General features: G+C 45.9%; 1 protein-coding gene across 2 annotated transcripts in view; it reads right to left on the bottom strand.

The window, feature by feature from the left end:
• The window catches only part of LOC144165143 (uncharacterized), a 139,630-nt gene that overhangs the window by 80,048 nt on the left and 38,317 nt on the right, over nucleotides 1–21,265 (bottom strand). For both annotated transcript variants that reach the window (XM_077695246.1, XM_077695245.1), the window contains exon 4: nucleotides 8,128–8,232. In XM_077695246.1, coding sequence (XP_077551372.1) covers nucleotides 8,128–8,232 — 105 coding nt within the window. The remainder of the gene's footprint in view (nucleotides 1–8,127; nucleotides 8,233–21,265) is intronic.

Below are 21,265 nucleotides of genomic sequence, written 5' to 3'. Positions count from 1 at the left end.
TGCTACACTACTCGCAAATCATAGATGCTGAAAGTAATTTCAAAGGACCCGAGGCTTGTCCAACACGCAGCGTGTGCAATTCTGGTAGCGTTTTCTGAACTAAATATATTCAGTTATTATTATATTTCTTAAGGTACTCAGTATGCTTGATTTGATCTGCAAAAACACGAAAACACCCAATCACTTTTTATTCGTTGGAAAGAAAACGCATCGCTTGCAGCTCAAGATGCTGCGCAGCCTTGTCCTGTTGACGTTTCAGACGCTTTCTTTTGCAGGGTACTCGTGCCTTTAAACGTTGAAAACAATTTTATCAGCCTCCCAATCGTTTTTTGCGCTGCTCGATCTTTCCGCCGTGTAATGTGCGAGCTGATGGGAATGGCGAAAAATATTGCCGCTATATTAGCGCATTCAGCTACGTTGTTCTTCCTTTTCTTCACATGCGATGTTTAGGGGTAGAGGACAGCATTTCGTTCCCAGACAGTATGGGATGACGCCTTTGAAGTTCGCGTGCCTATGGGACTCTACCCACGCTTATTTTAGGAACCGCTAACCCTTTTTTTAAACTGACACCGTACATTTTGTTATTGTGCCATTTATATTTTTGCTAAGGTTTTGTGCCAAAGTTTCTGGTTTTTTGTCAAGAAATAAAAAAAATCACATAAAAAATATAGAGTCTGTTCTAAGCCATTGGAGATCCCGCCTTTTAAAGAATAGCTGTCGTTGGTATGTACTCGTCTTAAGGTGTAAACTTTATAAAAATATGAGCGGCTTTCTGAATACTTCCGTAAGTTTACAATCTGATAAATTTGCTTCCTTTTAGCCTTCTCGGTTTGCCTAAAAATGTACCAGATTTGTCTGCGTATTTTGTGTTGAGATGACATAAATGATCGCAAAATATGGCCGCGAACCATGCATTGGGTTTGTTCATTTATGTTTTGTTTTTGCCGACCACTTCCGTCGGGCCGTGTTATGTGTCTTATCCGTAAGCCAAGTGAAGCGCGTGTTCCATTCTTTATTTTTTGAGCCGCACATACTGTCTGCTTTCAGAGGGCGAGTGTTTCGTATTAACGTCACCAACCTAGAATTATTTTCTTTGATATACACTGTTCTGGATGTAATTCGATGGTTCGAGAAACACTCGTCCCAAGAGAGAAATTCCCGCAGAGCAGGCGCCGCGGTATTCGATTCGGTGACACGTGCCTGCGCCCGCCATTTTGTTGACTGCTGATTTGCCGCCTCTGTATTTTATGAGTTGTTAGGGGAGGACAAGTTCGCTCCAATAAACGTGTTTTTTTTTCAAGACAACTGCGTCATCGTTGACGTCGTGGCATCTGGTGAAGCTGCTAGGTACATGCCCCCTAAACACTGCAAGTCGTCAAGTACTCCCCACCTGTAGAAGCCGATGACAGCGAGACCTCACACACGAGATCGGTCTAATACTGGAGAAAGTGAAGAAGGAAGACGTCGTGACCAGAACCATTGTAAACCAAGCCGATTCTCCCGTCGTTCAGCTGCAACCTCGGGAGCCCAAATCATTCTGAGGATGCCCAGGAAAAGGCCTGGAAGAGTGGCTGGAGAAGCAGGAGCGCGTTTGATTTTCAACCGGTGGGATGGCGAAAGAACCCTGAGGCAAATGTTTTTCTACCTCGAAGACTCCGCGCCAGTCTGGTTCAAAAACCACGAGACCTCGCTAACGAGGCCACGCTGGATACATCCGAGACCACGCTGGATACAACCCGACCGTTTCATATCTGAACATCGTGACCATCGTCACAAATTTCATATCCCGCCCCAAAACACTGTCAGCCACTCTCATTTTTTTGCGAAAATGTGCCGTGAGTAAAACCATCTGCCTGTTCATTTGCTTGCGCTACTAACCTTGACCGTTTCTAGGAAGCATTGTGAAATTCACATTCTGCAAGTAGTTTTTTTGTTTAATACTTTTAGTAAGGCTTGTTTTTTCTTTTTCGTTGTTTATTGTTCGCTTTTTAGTGTATTGTATCCTTGTGTCGATGCGCCGCTGCTGTGTTCTTTTACGGCGAATTAATTTACGGCGAATGCGGCCTCCGTTGAATGCATTTGCTTTAGAAGGTTTTCTAATACATTTTTGTATATTTTTCTGTGTCCAATCGTTGAACACTTGTCGCGTGCTTCTGGCAACTGTCCTGCGTAAAGAACACACTGAGCTATTGTTGCAGACGCGAATCTAACACTCCAACGAAGGCGTTCTAGTGTTCGTTGAAGAGATTAAGGCGCTGTTCCGAAAAGCTGCCCCCGAAGTTGCAAAAGAAGTTGCGGTTTCTGATGCGGCACATTAAACAAGAGCTCTTCGCGGGACTCATTCGCAACCACCTTAAAAAGAGGCTAAATTTGTGCCTGAAGCTTACATAATCCGAGGACCCTCGACATCGATCGAGTCAGTAGGATCGACCACCCAACGCGTGTTTGGCGAACCCCGTAAACGCACCTGGATTCGTGACAGAAGACGGAAGGGAAACAATACGCGCCGTCGTCCGCGAAGACCTGCGGAAACGTCTCCCAACGACGCCACAACCACAAGTTGCTTCTTTGACTGACGCGACCGGGGAAGAATTTTAACATGTTTTGGGGACTCCTACTCCATCCGAAGTACCCCGCGAGCCAGAAACTGAGACCTACTCTGCAGCAGTTAGTAGAACCCGCCCTGCTTCAACACGTCGTCAAGAGGCGGCGTCATAGCGCAGCCCACTGTCACCCGCCCTACCCCCTGTAGTCAAGAACTAGACGCCGAGGAACACAGAGGTATGGCGAACTCCCGTTAATCATCTGTTGTGCTCCCTCTGTGGAGAGGCAGACCACATATATCGCCGCTGCTTATGCAAGACACTCGGACTGCGTGGTTTCTCCGTCGACGCACCTCGCACCCTCCCTGGTCAACGACTACGTGTGATCGACGAGTAGCTATTTCAAACCAGCAGTGGCCCAGCCCGCTTCAACCGCTCACCGTCGCCCTACCCACATGAGTCGCCGCACCACACAAGCAATGATGAATTCGGACGTGGACGGTAACCCAGCGCACGCGGAAGAAACTAAAAGCAGGAACTTTTAGAGGTGAAGTTTCACAACGGGGGAAAAACGAAAACCCTCATACGACGCAAGGACAGCACCGAACACCGGGATTCACCACGTGCCATCAGCCCGGTGATCCGATCTAACCCTGACGTGACTCCTGAACACGACGACAGCCACACGATGTGATGCGGCACGTACCCGACATGACCAAACCTGCTGGTGAAATACGACGACAACAATGGCCCCTATGTCCCGACCGTGAACACGGAGAAGCCGAAATACGACGCCCCGACGTAACCGGCAGTGTAGGAAGGCGGCCTCCGACGTACGGTTTTCCATCAAACGGTTTTGACGTAGTCGCCCTCATAAAAAGGGATATGACTACTCAGTAATGAGCCGATCGTTCGCGTCTAACCCGAGGAAAGTTACGACCAGATGGGACGGCCCACACATATGCACAGAAGGTGGTCATCTTGTTACGCCAAGAGGAACGTGGACATCTCACGTCACCATAGACGGCGTGACATACCCTGCTGCGTTCGTCATTTTGCCTAACTGGTCCCGCTACGTAATTCTTGGAATAGAATTTCTGACGGACAAGCGCGCAGTAATTGGTCTGCAGACCAAGTCGGTAAATCTTTCCTCCAGTTATTCCATGACGCCGAAACCGAGCCCTGAACACCGCGCTGCTGTAAGGATCGCCGGTGATCATGTCCCACTGCCAGCCTACGCAAGATTGATGATAACCGTCTACTGTAAAGATGCTGCTCCTGACGTCGACGCTCTTGAAGACAGTGACTAAAGGTTGGTTCCCGACCGTGGTTTCTCTGTTACCAGAGGCATTGTGCTCTTTAACCAACGCCAATCTCACGTTTTGATCACTAATTTTATCCAGGAGTACCACCACTTAAACAAGGACGCTGCAATGGCGTTCCTCAAAGGAACGCAAGAAGCAAGTGACGCGAACGAAGTCCTCGACCTTAAATGCCCACCTGAAGATACCTTCAAGCTGCCGCATCCCTACGACGTGAATCCGGTGCTTCCGCAAGATGAACGGAACAAATTATTGGCTTCGCTGCCTCACTCCAGCAAGTGTTTTTCTTCGAACTCAAAATTAGTCAGACACCTCTAGCGAAGCACAGAGTAATAACCGAAGATGGAGCCCGACATACCTGACCATTGCCGTACCGAGTATATTCACACGAGCGGGAAGCCATTCCTACAGAAGTAGAAGACATGCTTAGCGGCTACATTACACAGCCGGCGAAAAACCCTGGGCTGCGCTGGTCGTACTTATGAAGAAAAAGTTACAGCCGTTCCACTCTACGTGAAAACTGTTGTAAATGCAGAGCACTGATTCGCCATAATGGGCTGTAGCGCCGTTATCCGCTCACTGCTACCACCCAACGCATTTCAAATTTCCCGCCTTCGCAGTGCTCGCGCGCCCCCTGCTTGAAACTGCGCCAGCAGGAGTTCTGTTCGTTTTGTGCTTGTTTTCCCTCCCGCATCGCCGCCCGACGTTCACGAATGGCTGCGGCTTTTCGATGGCGAAGTTCGGCGTCGGCGGCTCGCTTGCGGCGCTTGCGCTCAGCATCCGCAGCACGCCGCCGCGCCGCCTTCTCTTCCCGCGTAGACATTGTCGATGAAGTCGATGGTGAAACGTGAAACGTGCCGTGAACCCCCTGCCGCGGCTATGACGCAACGTGGAGCGGCTATGACGCAACGTGGCGCGGCTATGACGCAACACAATCCAACACAATCCACTTTAATCCAATCCAATCCAAATCCAAACCAATCCAATTCAAGCCAAGCCAATCCAATCCAAGCCAATCCAATCCAATCAAATCCAATCCAATGCCAGACCGACGGGGAGCGATGCGGACTACGGACGCCAACGCGGGTGACATCGTGAGTTACTGAAATGCTCTGCATTTAAAAAAACGGCACATTAACGTTTTGCGTTGACTAACAGCGACTAAAAAATCACGACAAAAAACATGCACCCTCTGTCACGAGTCGGCGACGCCCTTGACCACCAATGCCACGCGAGGTACTCCTGATAGATGGATCTAAACACAGGCGACTGGCTAATAGATCTGGACGAGAGGGTCCGAGGGAAGACTGCATTCATAACCCCGGACGATATTTACGAACTCAAGGTGATGCTGTTCGGGCTGTGCATGGCCCCACCAACGTTTCAGAGTCATGAACACCGTGGTAGCTTGCCTAAAATGGCACACTTGTCTTGTATACCTCGACGACGAGTGATATTCGCCTGTACTTTTGAAGAACGCCGCGCAAGGTTGGAGTATGTACTCGAGGGTATTCACTTGTCGGGGTTTACGCTGAAGCCTGAAAAGCGGCGCTTCGCGCACGAGGAACTCAAAGTTTTAAGCCATGTCTTCAACGCCGCAGGAGCCCTGCCTGACCCCGGCGAAAACTTTAGCCATAGCGAAGTTCCCAAAACCGAAAGACAGGAAGGGCGTGCGAAGATTGGTTGGACTCTGCCTATACTGCCGGTGCTTCGTCGCAAAGTTCGCACACATTGCAGAGCTATTCACACGCGTGACTTAAGATAGCACCCCTTTCAGCTGGGAAAACACCCAAGAAAAAGCATTCTGCGAGCTACAACTCCTGAAAATCCGGCCGTGCTCGCACATTTCGACGAAAACACCGAAATGGAAATGCACACAGACACCAAAGATATAGAATTGTGTGCCATCGTCATCCAAAAGCAAAGCCGTTGCGAAAACGTAGTCACCTATGCCAGCCGTGGTCTGTCGCAGGAGGAGAAAGACTACTCTGCATCTTTTGCCCATACTACTACTCTGCGAAATTTTGCCCATACGTGCATAGTATACCATTCAACGTTGTGACATACCACCATGGTTTCCCGGCCGCGGCGGCCGCTTTTCTGATGGAGGCGAAAAGCAAAAACGCCCGTGTGTACGAGATTTCACCGCACGTTAAAGATCCCCAGGTGGTCAAAATTAACCCGTAGCCCTTCATTACGGCGCGCCTCATCGCCTACGTTGCGTCAGCGCGTTAAACCCTACAATCAATCAACCAATCAATCACAGACCACCATGCTTAGTAGGCTTAAGGTTTGGGCGAATACATAATCTATGCTGTACCTTCTCTCTCACCAGTTTTTCCTTTTTTTGCGCATTTGAAGTACAGCAAAAACCACCTTGTGCTGTGTTCACTCGCCAACTTGAAATACATTGGGCTTGCTTATTTATGTTTTGTTTTTGTCTCACCGCCAGCAGCGAGCTGTATAATCAGTGTTATTCATGGTTCAAGTGAAGCACGTGCTTCATTCTTTTTTTAATGCCACACGCGTTATCAGCGTTGATAGGGCGACTGTTTCGTACTAACGTTGGCAGCCTAGTATAATCTTTTATCTAGACTGTTCTGTATGTAATTCGACGGTTCTATAAACACTCGTGCCAGAAGGGAAATGCCCACAGAGCAGACGTCGCGATATTCGATTGGAAGACACTCGCCTCCACACGTAACTTTGTTGACCGGTACATCGGCACCTCTGTATTGCTTAGTTGTTAGGGCAGCCCAAGTTCGCTATATAAACTTGTTTTTTCTTCAAGACAACTGCGTCATAATTGGCTTCCTGACTATATTTAGGTAAAACTTCCCATTTGTGCTTTTTTATTCCTGTAACCATACTACATTGGTTATTTACATTTCGTAAAAATGCGAGGTGACTGGTCTAAAAGTACGCGTGTGCTACGTAAGGCATCCCAGAAAACGACTCCAGATATAGTTTGGCCATCACGGGATGTTAAATTCCTGCGAAATATCTTCGAAGGGGTGTTTTATCTTTACGCCCTTTCTATTCTTGCTGGCGGCCGTGGGTGACGTGCACTTTCATTTTGGAACGTGTGAGAACTCGTGCTGCTATACAGAATTTCTGCCCTCCATGTTGCCGTGTTCTTTGTTTTATACTTTTGTAGAGACCCATAAATACCAGATGTTTCATGTGACACATACGCTGACTTGCTCTTTCTTTGGTTGGGGTTTTTATGCATCGGTTAGTGAGTTTGACCTTTATATGCGAGCCTAAACATAAGAGTTCCCTAAGCAATTTAATATATTCTCGGCCACAGATAAGCCAATGGCTCTGAAAAATGAAAAATTTGTAATTCATCAAAAAACCTTCCTTGTTCAATTTGCCATTGGGCATAATGCGGGGGTGCTCATAACGCCAAATCTAATAGAAGTAAAGTGAATAAGCAATTTTTTTGTACCCCATCAATTCGAATCTTACACGCGTGTCCTTTTTACTGCCCCACTGAAACCTGATGCCCTTTACAAAGCTAGACAGGTAAGAAAACAAAGCGGCGCTCATTTAAAGCAACCTACAGCACATGAACGAATTTGTGACGGGCTGAGAGAGTTCTGTATAAGCTGGAATTATTTGCGGTAATTGTTACATCAGGAAACCAGGCCGTAGACTACACAAAAGACTCTTACTGAACAGATCAGCCTGCCAACAGGTAAGGGCAGCAAGAAATCTTGCAGCACACTTGGTGTCTTGCACGCGTAAATACCCTTCACAGCACCATTTCCTTCCTTGCGCACGATAAAATGTCGCATGAGATATTTAAAGGAGGGTCTGTAGAACCCCTTCGCTCACACTCACACACATTGAGATTTGGCTTTTAGAACAATCGTTTTACTACAGCATGTAGTCCGGCTTTGGAATCCGCAATCTTCAATTTCAACCTTGGAACTACCCTAACTCCCTGTGAGGAATGTGCTGCCTTACTCCATCTGTGCATTATACATTTCTCTCCTTGTTCGGAATAAAATCAGTTGACAGTGCGCCACTTCACGAAGAAGAGCGCATATTTCTTAGTTTTTATCTTAGTAGACAGTACTCTGGACAACTCTTTCAAAATATATTACTCCAACTAGCCGCACACCTAGAATTGCACAAGTTTAACTACTCAGGTGAGGTTTTATAAATAACAATGTTTCACTAACATTACCGTTTAAGTTTTTTGTCAAGTAGCTGGTTTGCCTAATTATTTTTAAAAACTCCTTTTTGGTGCTCACCTGGGTCGCTGACTTCCAGTTGCCGGTATCTTCAAGAGTTAGGTTTCCCTCACCCCGGATGTCATCCACTAGCATTACCAGGTCTCCAGGCAAGAGATTTGGGATCTGCATGCGTAAGGAATATACGGTCACTTGAGGCGTTGCTGCTTTTAACCCTTGGTTCGTGTACACTGAAATGTCCGAGAAAAAACTGCATTTTACACTGAACACATGCGGAGTTATGAACAAATTGACTTATCCAACTTCATTTTCACGTCATGGTAACACATATAAGTTTTTAGAAATAACTATATTAAGAGAAGGACCAGTAAAAGACAGAGCTAATGACCATAAAAACGACAGGCCAGTACTTATTAGGCTCTTTTCTGGCTTTGTTTCAAATGGAGTGTAATAACAAAACAAAAAGGAAAAAAAAATGTGTCTATATTGTAGAACTCTTGTGTTGCCCCATCCATAAATAGCTGTGGACAAAGGACAAGGTCCAAGCTTCCAGGCATACTTCACACTGCAAACTGTATCGATGCGTCCCATATTCATCGAAAGGGTAAAAGTAACTTCGCTGCTTCGGAACCTGTCAGCAATGGTTATAATGCACAATGTTAATTATCGACATTATAAAAAATTTCCAAACTATTCCTGGTTTTATCTCAAGCAGTTTGCGTTTTACTGCAAAGAAGTAAAAAGTTCTTTATTAGGAGTCTAACAATCCCTGTTTTCACTCCGGTGTCATCGATTCACTCGGCGCCACCCCAGGGCACCTCCTCGCTACCGCTGACACCTCTTTCAAAACTATTTTCGCCCTCGCTTCCAGCGATGCCCCTTCGGTAAGTTGCGCCGTCGGCGCTAACGGTAGTATGCGGATATCAGATGATTGCAAAAATAAAAAGAACCACCGATGGGCGTAAAAATGCAATGAAGATTGCTACACTCCCTAATGTGAAATTTCTGCGCAGCGCGAGCTGCAGTCTTCTCGGTCACGGCGCATTTTGCTGTGTGTAATGAAGTGTTCGCGCGATCAGCGAACGTACGGCGGTGTGCGCTACTCTGCTGCTACCTCGCAGTGCACCGCCGCCGTCGGCCACCATGGGTGTTGCAAAACGTGTTTGAACCTCCCTAGCAAATTCTAGTGGTTCAGGTTAGCCCGACACAAGGGAGCAGCGAGCATGTCGCTCAATATCGTGTTTGAACATCACGCGCAAACGTCACGTGGTGTTTTTATTGATTGATTTAACCCTCAATGCCAAGGGAATTACAGAGGGGAGTAGGGACTGATGTAGGGGGAGCAATACATGAAAAATGAAGCAAGTGCGGCAGAACAACAACAGTACACGTTCACTGAAACCTTGCATCATATTGTTCAGAAAGCACAGCGAAAGCGGTCGCCGTCTTGGATGCCATCATGTGATCCTGGAAGCTGGTTCCATTCGCGCGATGTTCGAGGAATGAACGAATAAAAGCACTTGTTAGGTAAGCAAGTCATATTGCAAACTCCGTGAGTGTGATCAGTGCGGGACGAAACATACGAAGGTCAGGGTGTAAGGGGTTTGCGGAAAAAAACAATTGTGGTAATAATTTTATAAAATAAGCAGAGCCAAGTGTATTTACGACGAGTAGCCAGATGATGTAAGTGTAAGGAGTTTTTTTATAAATATAGCACTAGCTATACTGCTGTAGTTCTGAAGGATGAACCGAGCGGCTTTGTTTTGGAGTAGTTCTAATCATTTAACCAGATTTTCAGAAGTTCGGTTCCAAAGAGACGCGGCGTATTCAAGTTTAGATGGAACTAAAGTTTTGTAAAGCAGTGCTATCAATAAGAACGTTGCGGAACAGAAATTACGATGTAAACATCCTAGCATGACATTACCACTGTTAGTTAAATTTCCAAGATAACATTATCTGAGTTTACATTATCTGAGGTTGCATTATTAAGGTTACATTATCTGAGATGTCAGCACCTAAGTACCGATATGATGTAATGGCGTCGAGCGGTGTGTTATTGATATAGTAAGCCGGGGAGGTGTATGCCGACCGAGAAATATGCAAAGCTTTGCATATAGTAGTGTTAAGTTGCATTTGCCACTTTATGCACCAATCCGAAATGGCATCAATTTCATGTTGCAACATGTTAGTATCGTTTGTGTCCTTTATCGCGCGAAAATACACCAATCGTCAGCAAATAAGGGTATCTTAGAAGCGACATGGTCCTCTTCTTTTTCTCAAAAATATAAATGAGAAAAAGAAGAGGACTGAAAGCGGAACCTGGCGAGATACCTGATGATACGAGACTATGTGAACAGTCATGGTTACTGCACGTTACATACTGTGATCGGTTGAGAACTACCTGTTTCAACCACGAGAAAATATTTCGATCAAGGGTTAATTTGCTAAGCTTGAAAAGTACTAGTTTATGGCACACCTTATCGAAAGCGTTTGCGAAGTCAAGGAAAATACAATCGGGTCGTGAGCGACGGTCCAAAATGACGTGAAGTTTATGAGTGAAAGATAGCAACTGTGTGTCGCAAGAAACTCTTTTGCGGAAACGCTGTTGTGCGCTGTGAAAAAAAAAGAGTTAGACTCAAGAAACTTGCAAGATGGGAATACAAAACATGTTCTATAATTTTACACGGAATGCTCGCCAAAGAAACGAGGCGATAATTGTAAAGTGACTCTTTACGTCAAGATTTATGAGGAGCGACCACCTTCCTGACCTTCCAGAGAGCCAGAAAGTAGTGACTGTCCAGTAATTGCTGATAATATTTAGACAATATAATTCCCGACTACAAAACAGTGCTTCTCAAAAACTTCGTGGTAATCAGATCGCTCCCGGGACTGCACGATGGTTTTAAAGATTCGTTTATTTTAGCAATGCCGGCTGAATAAATTCTATTAGTGTTCATTGGTAAATAGTTAGAGGATACTTAGCTTGGGAAAGGCAAATCAGAGTCCAACAAAGTTCCGGTTCAAAAAAAACCTCATTTAACACTACAGCACACTCGTGATCAGTTTCAGCAGAACCATTACAAACAACTAAGCGAATCTACGTATCTTTTTTAGGCTTAACGACTCGCCAAAATGTTTTACTTCAGTTGTAAGTATGGAAGGAAAGGTGTATTGACACCTACGTAGTCCGAGGTAGCACGTTCATATGAAAGCAATAGACTTCGGGATGGAAACCGCTTGATGGCCCGGTAGAGCTGTTTTTTGCGATTAGACAGTCTCTTAAGCTTTTTGCTGTACCTAGAAGCTTTGGGTTTAGACTAAAATTTGCGTAACGAGATATCTTTGTCTTTAGCTCAATACGTTTTTTTTAATAAACTTCAGTTTACTTCCACCGTGCGATTATAGAATTCATTCAAAGATGTGCTAAGAAATCTAGAACGTTTCTTATTAAGAGCTTCAAGGTTTGCTTTATTATAATATTGAATCAGCTTAGAGGTGGTGGTAGATTTGGATACTTCATTGTTATTGTCGAAGATTAAGTATCAAGTAATCGCTTATCGCATGTAGGTAAGAAACCTTCAACAAAAGTTCCTTAAGCGTGGTTACAAGATGGCAAGCGTATTAGCCCAACCACTTCTAAATCTGGTGTGTTCAGTTACCATCTGCGACAAAGAAAAAAATAACTAGTGCCCTTCCACTCTGTGAAGAAGGATGACCTGGAAAGCTGGACGCAGTCGACGAAGTGCGCGAAACAAAACACGTTTATAGTAATTTGCAATGAAGAATATTTACTTTCATTAGCTGAATGAATTTCTGACAGATCCAAGATTTGTTCTTGGAGATGAACATGGAACTGCCTGTGTCCTTTGCTCGTCGTAATCATCTTAACATTTCTATAAAGCCGGGTTCAGACTGTTGACCCAAAGGTGGTAACAACTATTAAGAATGAGGCGATTTCACGTCTCAGCCAACCGAACTGCATGACAAGGTTTCTCATGTCCATAAACCATGGTGCGGGTTTTGCACCGGTAATCTGAACGTATCCTAACACACAAACCCAATCCGCTTTACCACTAAGGACACCGGATGGTACTACTGGGCCGTTCATCATCCGCGTTTATATCTCGCACCAGCAGAACGGATATGCCTTTCATCGAGGCGCTTGCACGCCTCCCCTATATCCCCCTCACTGTTCTCTACTACAAACCTGCGCAGGTATAGGACGGCAACCGGTCTTGTTCGTATGCTTACAAGTGACAGACGTCGTCGAAAGTATCCCCTGAAATCCCTCTCAAGAAGTAGTAATGGCTCACGCCGGCGTTCGAAGTGGGCAATTTGCAGTTCATCAGGGATGAATTCGCTGCTACTCCACGAGCTGAACTTGAGGTAGAAACCGCGGTGCCAGCAGCCTTCCGTTGTTTTGCACCCATTCGCGCTTGTATTTGGGCCAACGCTTCGATTGTTGATCTTCTTCCTCAAAAGTAACCGCATGCTTTCGTCTTGCAACAATTTAAAACCTCGAAGCCCTTGAGCTCCATTATCGTGAAACATGTGGCTGTCCGTTTTCTTTCCCCCTCGTGTGCATCTCACAGTGTGTGTAAGATATCAGTGTAACACACCAACCCACAGCCGAACCACTCGATTGAGCGCGACAGCCGACTAACCGCATTGAGCCACGTCATTTTGACATCTAAATACCAGCAAAACCGGCATTTCATGAATAGCGACATGAAGCCTAGCTGTGCGTGCCCGCCTACCAATTTCTGCCCGAAAACCGTACACGCATAAACCACCAAAGAGCGCTGGCTAATACTTAGACGCTAAAGACACCGGCGAAAATGTCACTCAGAAGGCCTTACAAGCTGATAAAAAAATATGGGCTCAAGCCGGTGTTCCAACTGGGGAAGTTTATCTTCTACCCGGAGGGGTTCGCAGCTAATTGGCCGAGTTAATTAGTGTGGAAACAGTGACGGCGTGTTTTGGTCGTTTTAGGAGCAGCCCTTCGGCAACCGTTACCTGTGCTTCGCGGGAGCGGCATCTGTTTATGTCCCCGTAACCTAGACAGCGAACGCAGCAGCTTCGAAAGAAAGAACATTGAGAGGAGCGTCTAGCGAAGAGTGAAGTTGAGTACGACACGAGCGGCTGCGGCGTCATCTGTCTCATTGCCTTTCCCTGACACGTGTGTCATGTGTTACCACGAGAGAGTGCCCTCCCCATGATACTTTTCCCAGACGCTGTTCGATTCCCTGGTAACATTCTAGCATTCATAACACCGAAATTTTCCACACCTCTTCTTGCTTCAAATTATACCGGTGTGATCGCACACAGCGCAAAGATGGTACTGTATTGCTCGCAATTAGAATTCAGTACCGTCTACTGCTACCCATTTTCAGAGTGAACTTGAAGCCGTGTGGTCATGCGTACAGGTTGGCCACCGCAAGTTGCTATTTGTCGTTTGTTACCGCCCGCCCTCTTATCCTCTTAGCTTTGTTTTTATTACCTAAGGGGATAAGAGATTGCCTTCATAATGTTTATTAGCGACACCTTTGCGCACCTGTATTGGTAAAGGCGAAAAATAATTTTGTTAGTATATGTGGGTCTCGTATCTTCGTTTATTTGTTACCTATTATTCTGAGTGCAAGGAATTCCTCGATCTTTACTCAAGGTTTTCTTTGTCGCAGATGGTAACTGAACCCACAAGAATTACAAGTGATTGTGCTAATACAGTTGACTGTATTCTAACCACGCATCCGGAAATTTTTTCGGAGGTTTCTTACCTACCTGGGATAAGCGGCCACTTGCTACTTTCTATCGACATTAACATTGAAGTATCCAAATCTCCGACCACCTCTAAGCTGATTCGATATAATATTAAAGCAAACCCTGAAGCCCTTAATAACGAACTTTCTATATTTCTTAGCCCATCTTTGATTAAATTCGATAATCACACGGTCGAAGTGAATTGAAATTTATTCAAAAAAGTTATTAAGCTAACAGACAAATATATTCCTGTACGCAAACTCTCGTCCAATCCCAAAGCTTCTTGGTACAACAAAACCTTAAGGGACTGCCTAATCGCAAAAAACGGCTCTACCAGATCATTAGGCGCTTTCCACCAGGAAGCCAATTGCTTTCATATAAACGTGTACTCGGCCTACGTAGGTGCACAAAAAAGCGCTAAATTTACCTTCCTTCAACACACCTTACCTTCCATGCTTACAAATGACCCAAAAAATTTTGTCGTTTCATTAGGCCTAACAAAGATACGTCGATTCGCTTAGTTGATTGTAATGATTGGGCTGAACCTGATGCCGAGTGTGCTGTAGTGTTAAATGCTGTTTTCAACCGGAACTTTGGTGCACCATCCCTTATGGTTTTCCATGCTAATCATGGTGTACATATTGACCAATGAACCTTATAATGATTGATTCAGCCGGCATTGCTAAATTAATCGAATCTCTAAAACAATCGTGTAGTCCTGGAGCAATCTCATTAACCCGAAGTTTTTGAAAACCACTGTTTTATACTCGTCAGTTATATTATCTAAACATTATCACCAGTCACTGGACAGTGACGACGTTCCCGCTCTCTGGAAGGTCAGGAAGGTGGTCGCTCCTCATAAATCTTCAAGTAAAGAGTCACCTTACAATTATCGCCCTATTCCTTTGACTAGCATTCCGTGTAAAATTATAGAGCATGTTTTGTCTTCACATCTTGTACGTTTTCCTAAATTTAACTCTTTGTTTTCCAGCGCACAACATCGTTTTCGCAATACATTTTCGTGCGGCACACATGTGCCGTCTTTCACCCATAAACTTCGCGTTATTTTGGACCGTCGCTCACGAGCCGACTGTATTTTCCTTGACTTCACCAAAGCATTCGATAAGGTGTGCCATGAACTACTACTATGCAAGCTTAGCAAATTAAACCTTGACCGAAATGTTTTCGCGTGGTTGAAACAGTTTGTTCTCAACCGATCACAGGATGTAACGTGCAGTAACCATGAATGTTCACTTAGTCTCGTATCATCAGGTATCTCGCAAGGTTCCGCTTTCAGTCCTCTTCTTTTTCTCATTTACGTTAATGATTTGCCAGACCATGTCGCTTCTAGCATACCCTTATTTGCTGATGATTGTGTTATTTTTCGCGTGATAAAGGGCACTAATGACACGAACATGTTGCAACATGAAATTGATGCCATATCGGCTTGGTGCATAAAGTGGCAAATGCAACGTGACACTACTTTATGCAAAGCTTTGCATGTTTCTCGGTCGGCATACAGCTCCCCGGCATACTATATCAATAACACACGGCTTGAAGCCATTACATCATATCGGTACTTAGGGGTTGACATTTCTGATAATCTAGTCTGGTCATCGCATATTGAAAATTTATTTAACTGCGGTAATATCATGATACGCTGTTTATATCAGAATTTCTGTTCCACACCGGTCTCATTGAAAGCACTGCTTTACAAAACTTTAGTTCGATCTAAACTTGAATAATCCGCGCCTCTTTGGAATCCCACTTCTGAAAATCTGAATAAATGATTAGAACTAGTTCAAAACAAAGCCGCTCGCTTCGTCATTTAGAACTACCGTAGGATGGCTCGTGTTACATTCATGAAAATTTCCTTACACTTACCTCATCTGGCTACTCGTCGTAAATACAATTGGCTTGCTTGTTTCATAAAAATTATTACCAAAATTTGTTTTGCTCAAAGCCCTCCTTCACCGACATCGTATGTTTCGTCCTGCAGAGATCACACTCACAGAATAGATGTTATGACTTGCCTAACTAACACATGCTTTTATTCATTCATTCCTCAAACATCGAGCGAATGGAACCGCCTTTCAGGATCAAATGCTGGCATCCAAGACGGCGAACACTTTTGCAGTGCTTTGTCAACAATGTTATGTAAGGTGTCAGTGAACGTGTACTGTTGTGCCGCACTTGTTTTATTTTTGATGTATTGCTCCGCCTTAATCAGTCCCAACTCCCCTCTGTAATTCCCTTGGCATTTATGGTAAAATCAATCAATAAATAAATAAACCATGTGAATATGCTCGCTGCTCCCTTGTGGCGGGATAAGCAGAACCACATGATATTTGCTAGGGAGATTAAAACACGATTTGCAACATGGTTGCTGGCGGCGCCGGTCCACTGCTAGGGAGCAGCCGTATAGCGTACGCTGCCGTACATTCGCTGATCACGCGAACACTTCCTGACACAAAGCAGAAATGCGCAGTGACCGAGAAGGCTGCAGCTCGCGCTGCGCACAAATTTCAAAACAGAGAGTGTAGAATTTCTTAGTGTATTTTTACGCCCATCCGTGTTTCCCTTTTTTTCGCAATCATCTGGTAACCGCATACCACCGTTAGCTGCCGACGGCGCAATTTGCCGAAGGATCATCGCTCGAAGCAAGGGCCAAAATAGTTGTGCAAGAGGTGTCAGCGGTGGTGAGGAGGAGCCCCGGAGCGGCGCCGAGTAAACCGCTGACACCGGATTGGAAGCAGGGGGCGGGGTGGTATACATACACTCCTTTGCAGTAAAATTGAGCAAAGATCGAGAAATGTCTTGCACTCAAAAGAATAGGGAACTAAAAAAGGAGGATCACGAGTTTTACACATACGTGGAAATTTAAATTCGGCCTATAGCGGTATAGGTGCGCAAGGGTGTCGCATATAAACATTGTGAAGTGCATCATGCAGCACGGAAACAAAGCTATGGAAATAAGAGGGTGGGCGCTAACAAACACCAAATACAAACTTGCGGTGGCCAAACTGTCCGCATGACCAGACGGCTTCAAGTTTATTCTGAAAGTGGCTAGCAGTAGACGATATTTAGTTCTCATTGGGAGCAAGACACCAGCACCTTTGCGCTGTGCGCGAAAACACCGGTATAATTTGAAGCAAGAAGAGTTGTGGAACATTTCGCTGTTATGAATGTTAGAATGTAACTAGGCAATAAAACAGCGTCCAGCGAAAGTGTCATGGGGAGGACACTCCCTTGTGGTGACACCTGAAGCATGTGTGAGGGAAAGGCAGTGAGACAGATGACGCCGTAGCCGCACGTGTCGTACTCAACCTCACCCTTTGCTAGACGCTCTCTCCATTTTCTTTATTTCGCCGCTTCTGTGTTCGCTCTTTCGCTCCCGCGAAGCCCAAGTAATGGCTGCCGAAGGGCTGCCCCTAGAGCGACCGAAGAACGCAATCGCAGTTTCCACACTAATCAACTTCACCAATTAGCTGCGAATCCCTCCGGGTAGTAGACTAGCTTTCCCAGTTAGAACACTAGCTTGAGCCCATATTTCTTTATCCGCTTGAAAGGCCTTCCTAGCGACATTTTCGACGGTGTCTTTAGCGCATAAGTATGCGCCATCGCTGGTAGGCAGTTAATGCGTGCACGGTTTGCGGGTAGTAAAGGGTGGCGGGCACACACAGCTAGCATTCATGCTGGTACGGATGAAATGCTGATTGTGCTGGTATTTAGATGTCAAATTACATGGGTCATTGTGGTTAGTCGGATGTAGTCCTCAATCGAGTTGTTGGCGTGTTGGTTGATGTGTTACACAGACATCTACACACTCGGTGAGATGCACACTAGGGGGAAGGAAAACGGACCGCAACATGTTTGTCCGCGATAAGGGAGCTCAAGAGCTCCCAGCTTTTAAATCGTTATAAAACGGATGCATGCGGTTCGTTTGGAGGATGATGATCAAAAATCGAAGCGTTTGCCGAAACACAAGCGCGAATGGTTGCAAAAAAAAAAACCGAAAGCTGCTGGTACCGCGGTCACTACCTCAAGTTCAGCTCGTGGAGTAGCAGCGAATTCCTCCCTGATGAACAGCAAATTGCCCGCTTGGAATGCCAACCTGAGCCATTAAATCTTCTTGAGAGGGATTTCATGGGATACTTCAGAAGGCGTCTGTCACTTCTTAGCACACGCACATGACCGCTTGCCGTCCTATGCGGCCGCAGGTTTGTAGTGGGGAATAGTGGGAGGGATAGAGGGTAGGCGTGCCGCCGCAGCTATAGGTTTTATGCTCTACTGATGGATGTCATGTCTGTTGTGCCTGTGCGAGATTTAAACGCGGACGTTAAATGGCCCAATATTAGCTGTCCGGAGTTCTTTAGTGGTAGAGTGTGAGGCTTTGTGTGTTAGGCTATGTTCAGATTACCAATGCAAAACCCGTATCGTGTTCTATGGGCGTACGAATTGCGTTGTCAAGCAGTTCGGTTGGCTGAGACATAAAATGACGTCATTCATCAAAGTTATGACATTTGCGGCAACAGTCTGAACCCACCGGCCTTACAGAAACCGTAAGATGCTTACGATGAGGGAGGGACACAGGTAGTTTGTTTATGTGCAAGAAAATAGCTTGGATCTGTTAGAGGTTCATTCAGCTACTTGGCATGGAAATATGGTATATTAAAAATTACGATAAACGTGTTGTGTTTTGCGCACTCCGTCGATGGGGTACATATTGGCAGGTTATCCTTCTTCACAGAGTGAAAGGGCACTAATTTTTACTGCAAAGTAGTATATGTCTCACCCTCCCGGTTTTCATTCCGGCGTCATCAATTTACTCGGCGCCGCTTCGGGGCTCCTCCTCACCACTGCTGACACCTCTTCCGCAAATATTTCCCCCGTCGCCTCCACCGATGCCCGTTTGGCTAGTTGCGCAGTCGGCGGCTAACGGCGGTATGCGGATATCAGATGATTGCGAAAAATAAACAAAAGCACGGATGGGCGCAAAAATTGCGCATACGATTACTATACTACATAATATGAAATTTGCTTGGTAATGGCGCATTTCTGCTGCGTCTTAAGAAGTGTTCGTGTAATCAGCGAACGTACGGCGGCGCGCACTACTCTGCTGCTACCTCTCAGTGCGCTGCCGCCGCGGCCGGTCAGCATGTTACAAATCGTGTTTCAACCTCCCGCACAAATTTTAAGTGGTTCGGATTAGCCCCGCACAAAGGAGCAGCGAGCATGTTTGCATATCGTATATGAACCTCCCGCCCAAACGGCACGTGGTTTGGACGTGGGGGAGGGCGCTCCTTAGTGGTGACACATGAAATGTGTGTGAGTGAAAGGCAGTGAAAGAGATGACGCCGTAGCCGCACGTGTCGTACTCCACTTCACCCTTCGCTAGACTCTCTTCTGCGTTTTTCTTCTTTCGTCACAGCTGCAATCACTCACTCGGTTACGCTGACATAAACAGATGCCGCCCCCACGAAGCCCAGGTAACGGCTGCCAAAGGGCTTCCCCCCTAAAACAACCAAAAAGCGGCGTCGCCATTTCAACTCAAATTCACTTCGCCAAGTAGCAGCGAATCTATCCCGGTAGAAGGGAAACTTCCCTAGTTGGAACGCCGGCTTCCGCCTATATTTATTTTTTACCTTAGAAGGCCATCCGAGCGACATTTTCGCCGGCGTCTTTCACGCTTAAGTATGCGCCATCACCGGTTGCTGGTTTAGGCGTGCACGGTTTTCGGGTAGAAAAAGGGGTGCGTGCACTCACAGCTAGGCTTCACGCCGCTACCGATGAAATGCCGCATGTGCTGGTATTTAGATGTCCAAAAAACATGGAACAATGTGGTTAGTCTGCTGTCCTCCTCCATCGAATGGTTCGAATGTGGGTTGATGTGGTACACAGACTTCTTACACACACAGTAACATGCATACGAGGTGGAAGGGAAACGGACTGCCACATGTTTGTTCGGGAGAATAGAGCTCAGGCTTCCGGGTTTTAAATCGTAAAAGGACGACTGCATACTGTTCGTTTGGAAGAAGTACAGCGAGAATAGAAGCGTTGGCCCGAACACAGACGTGAATGGGTGTAAAAACAACTGAACGATTCTGGCACCACCGTTACTGCCTCAACTCAACACCCGGAGTAGCGGTGAATTCGTCCAGGATGAACAGCAAATTTACCGCTTGGAACGCCGGCGTGAACCAATACCACTCCTTCAGAGGGCTTTTATGGAATATTTTTGACGGCGTCTGTCACTTCTAAGAACGCGCAAAAGACCGGTTGCCTGTTTATGCGTGCGCAGGTTTGTAGTAGAGAATAGTGTGAGGAAGGAGTGGAGGCTTGCACGCGCAACTATAGGTTTCATGCACGTACTAATGGATGGCATGTCCGTTGTGCTGGTGAGAGATTTAAACATGAACGTTAAACGGCCCAATGGGACCTGTCCGGAGTACTTAGTGGTAGTGCGCATAAGGTTTGTGTGATGCGCTCTGTTCAGATTACCGCCGCCAAAACTGTATCGCGGTTTACGGACGTAAAAAAATTCCATGTCATGCCGTTCAGTTGTCTAAGGCGTGAAATGACCGCATTTTTCAAAGTTATTGCGACAGTTGTGGGAACACTCTGAACTCGGCCTAGACAAACAGTTAGATGCTTACGACGCGAGAGAGACACAGGCATTTGCATGATTATCTCAAGAACAAAGCTTGGATTCTTCTGAGGTTCATTCAGCTAATTGGCGAGGACGTATGCTCCATCGGAAATTCGATAAACCTGTTGGCAATAAACCGTCCACTCCCTGGACTGTGTCGATCTTTGCAGGTCCGCCTTCTTCCCAGAGTGGAAAGGCACTAATTTTTTAGTATCTCTCTCTATTACAATTACCCTAATAAATACAGAAGCGGGCGTGCCAGTACAAACTATTTTCATTCGCACCTATTTTTAAACTGCGTAGTTAATGCATCAGCACTCTCGACCCGCTCTCGGTGGGTGGTGGGACACAAAAAATGAAGCCGCTGCGAAAGTGTAACTACCTTCAAAACCAACATGATTAACGTTATTTTGCTCAATGGGTAACGAGCCCTATTAGGATATATAAACCAGTCACTCGAACTCGTGCGGAACTGGCTTGCGGTATTTCCGCAAATGAGGACATAAATGACATATTCAATTGGCCTAATTAGTCAGTACAGTATGTAAACAAGAGAGCTAGATACAGGGCACAACGCCGGAGAAGCACTAGCCAGAGGCTCTACTCCACCCGTCTGAACTGCGTTAGCCCTTCAGGAGGAGACAGGGGTTCATGAAAGCATTTCCATTTCCAGGCTTGTCTTTACGTTCGTAGTGTACTCATTACAAAAACATTGCCTCCTTTGAGAGGACAACGTTCACTGCCGTGCGCACGTTTCCCGGTTTCTTTGGGGCACAGAGAAGGGTTTCC

This window comes from Haemaphysalis longicornis, unplaced genomic scaffold, assembly GCF_048455015.1.
Source record: "Haemaphysalis longicornis isolate Haplotype H1 unplaced genomic scaffold, Haemaphysalis longicornis Haplotype H1 scaffold_14, whole genome shotgun sequence".
NCBI classification, from domain to species: domain Eukaryota; kingdom Metazoa; phylum Arthropoda; class Arachnida; order Ixodida; family Ixodidae; genus Haemaphysalis; species Haemaphysalis longicornis.
This window is presented reverse-complemented; position numbering and strand designations above follow the sequence as displayed.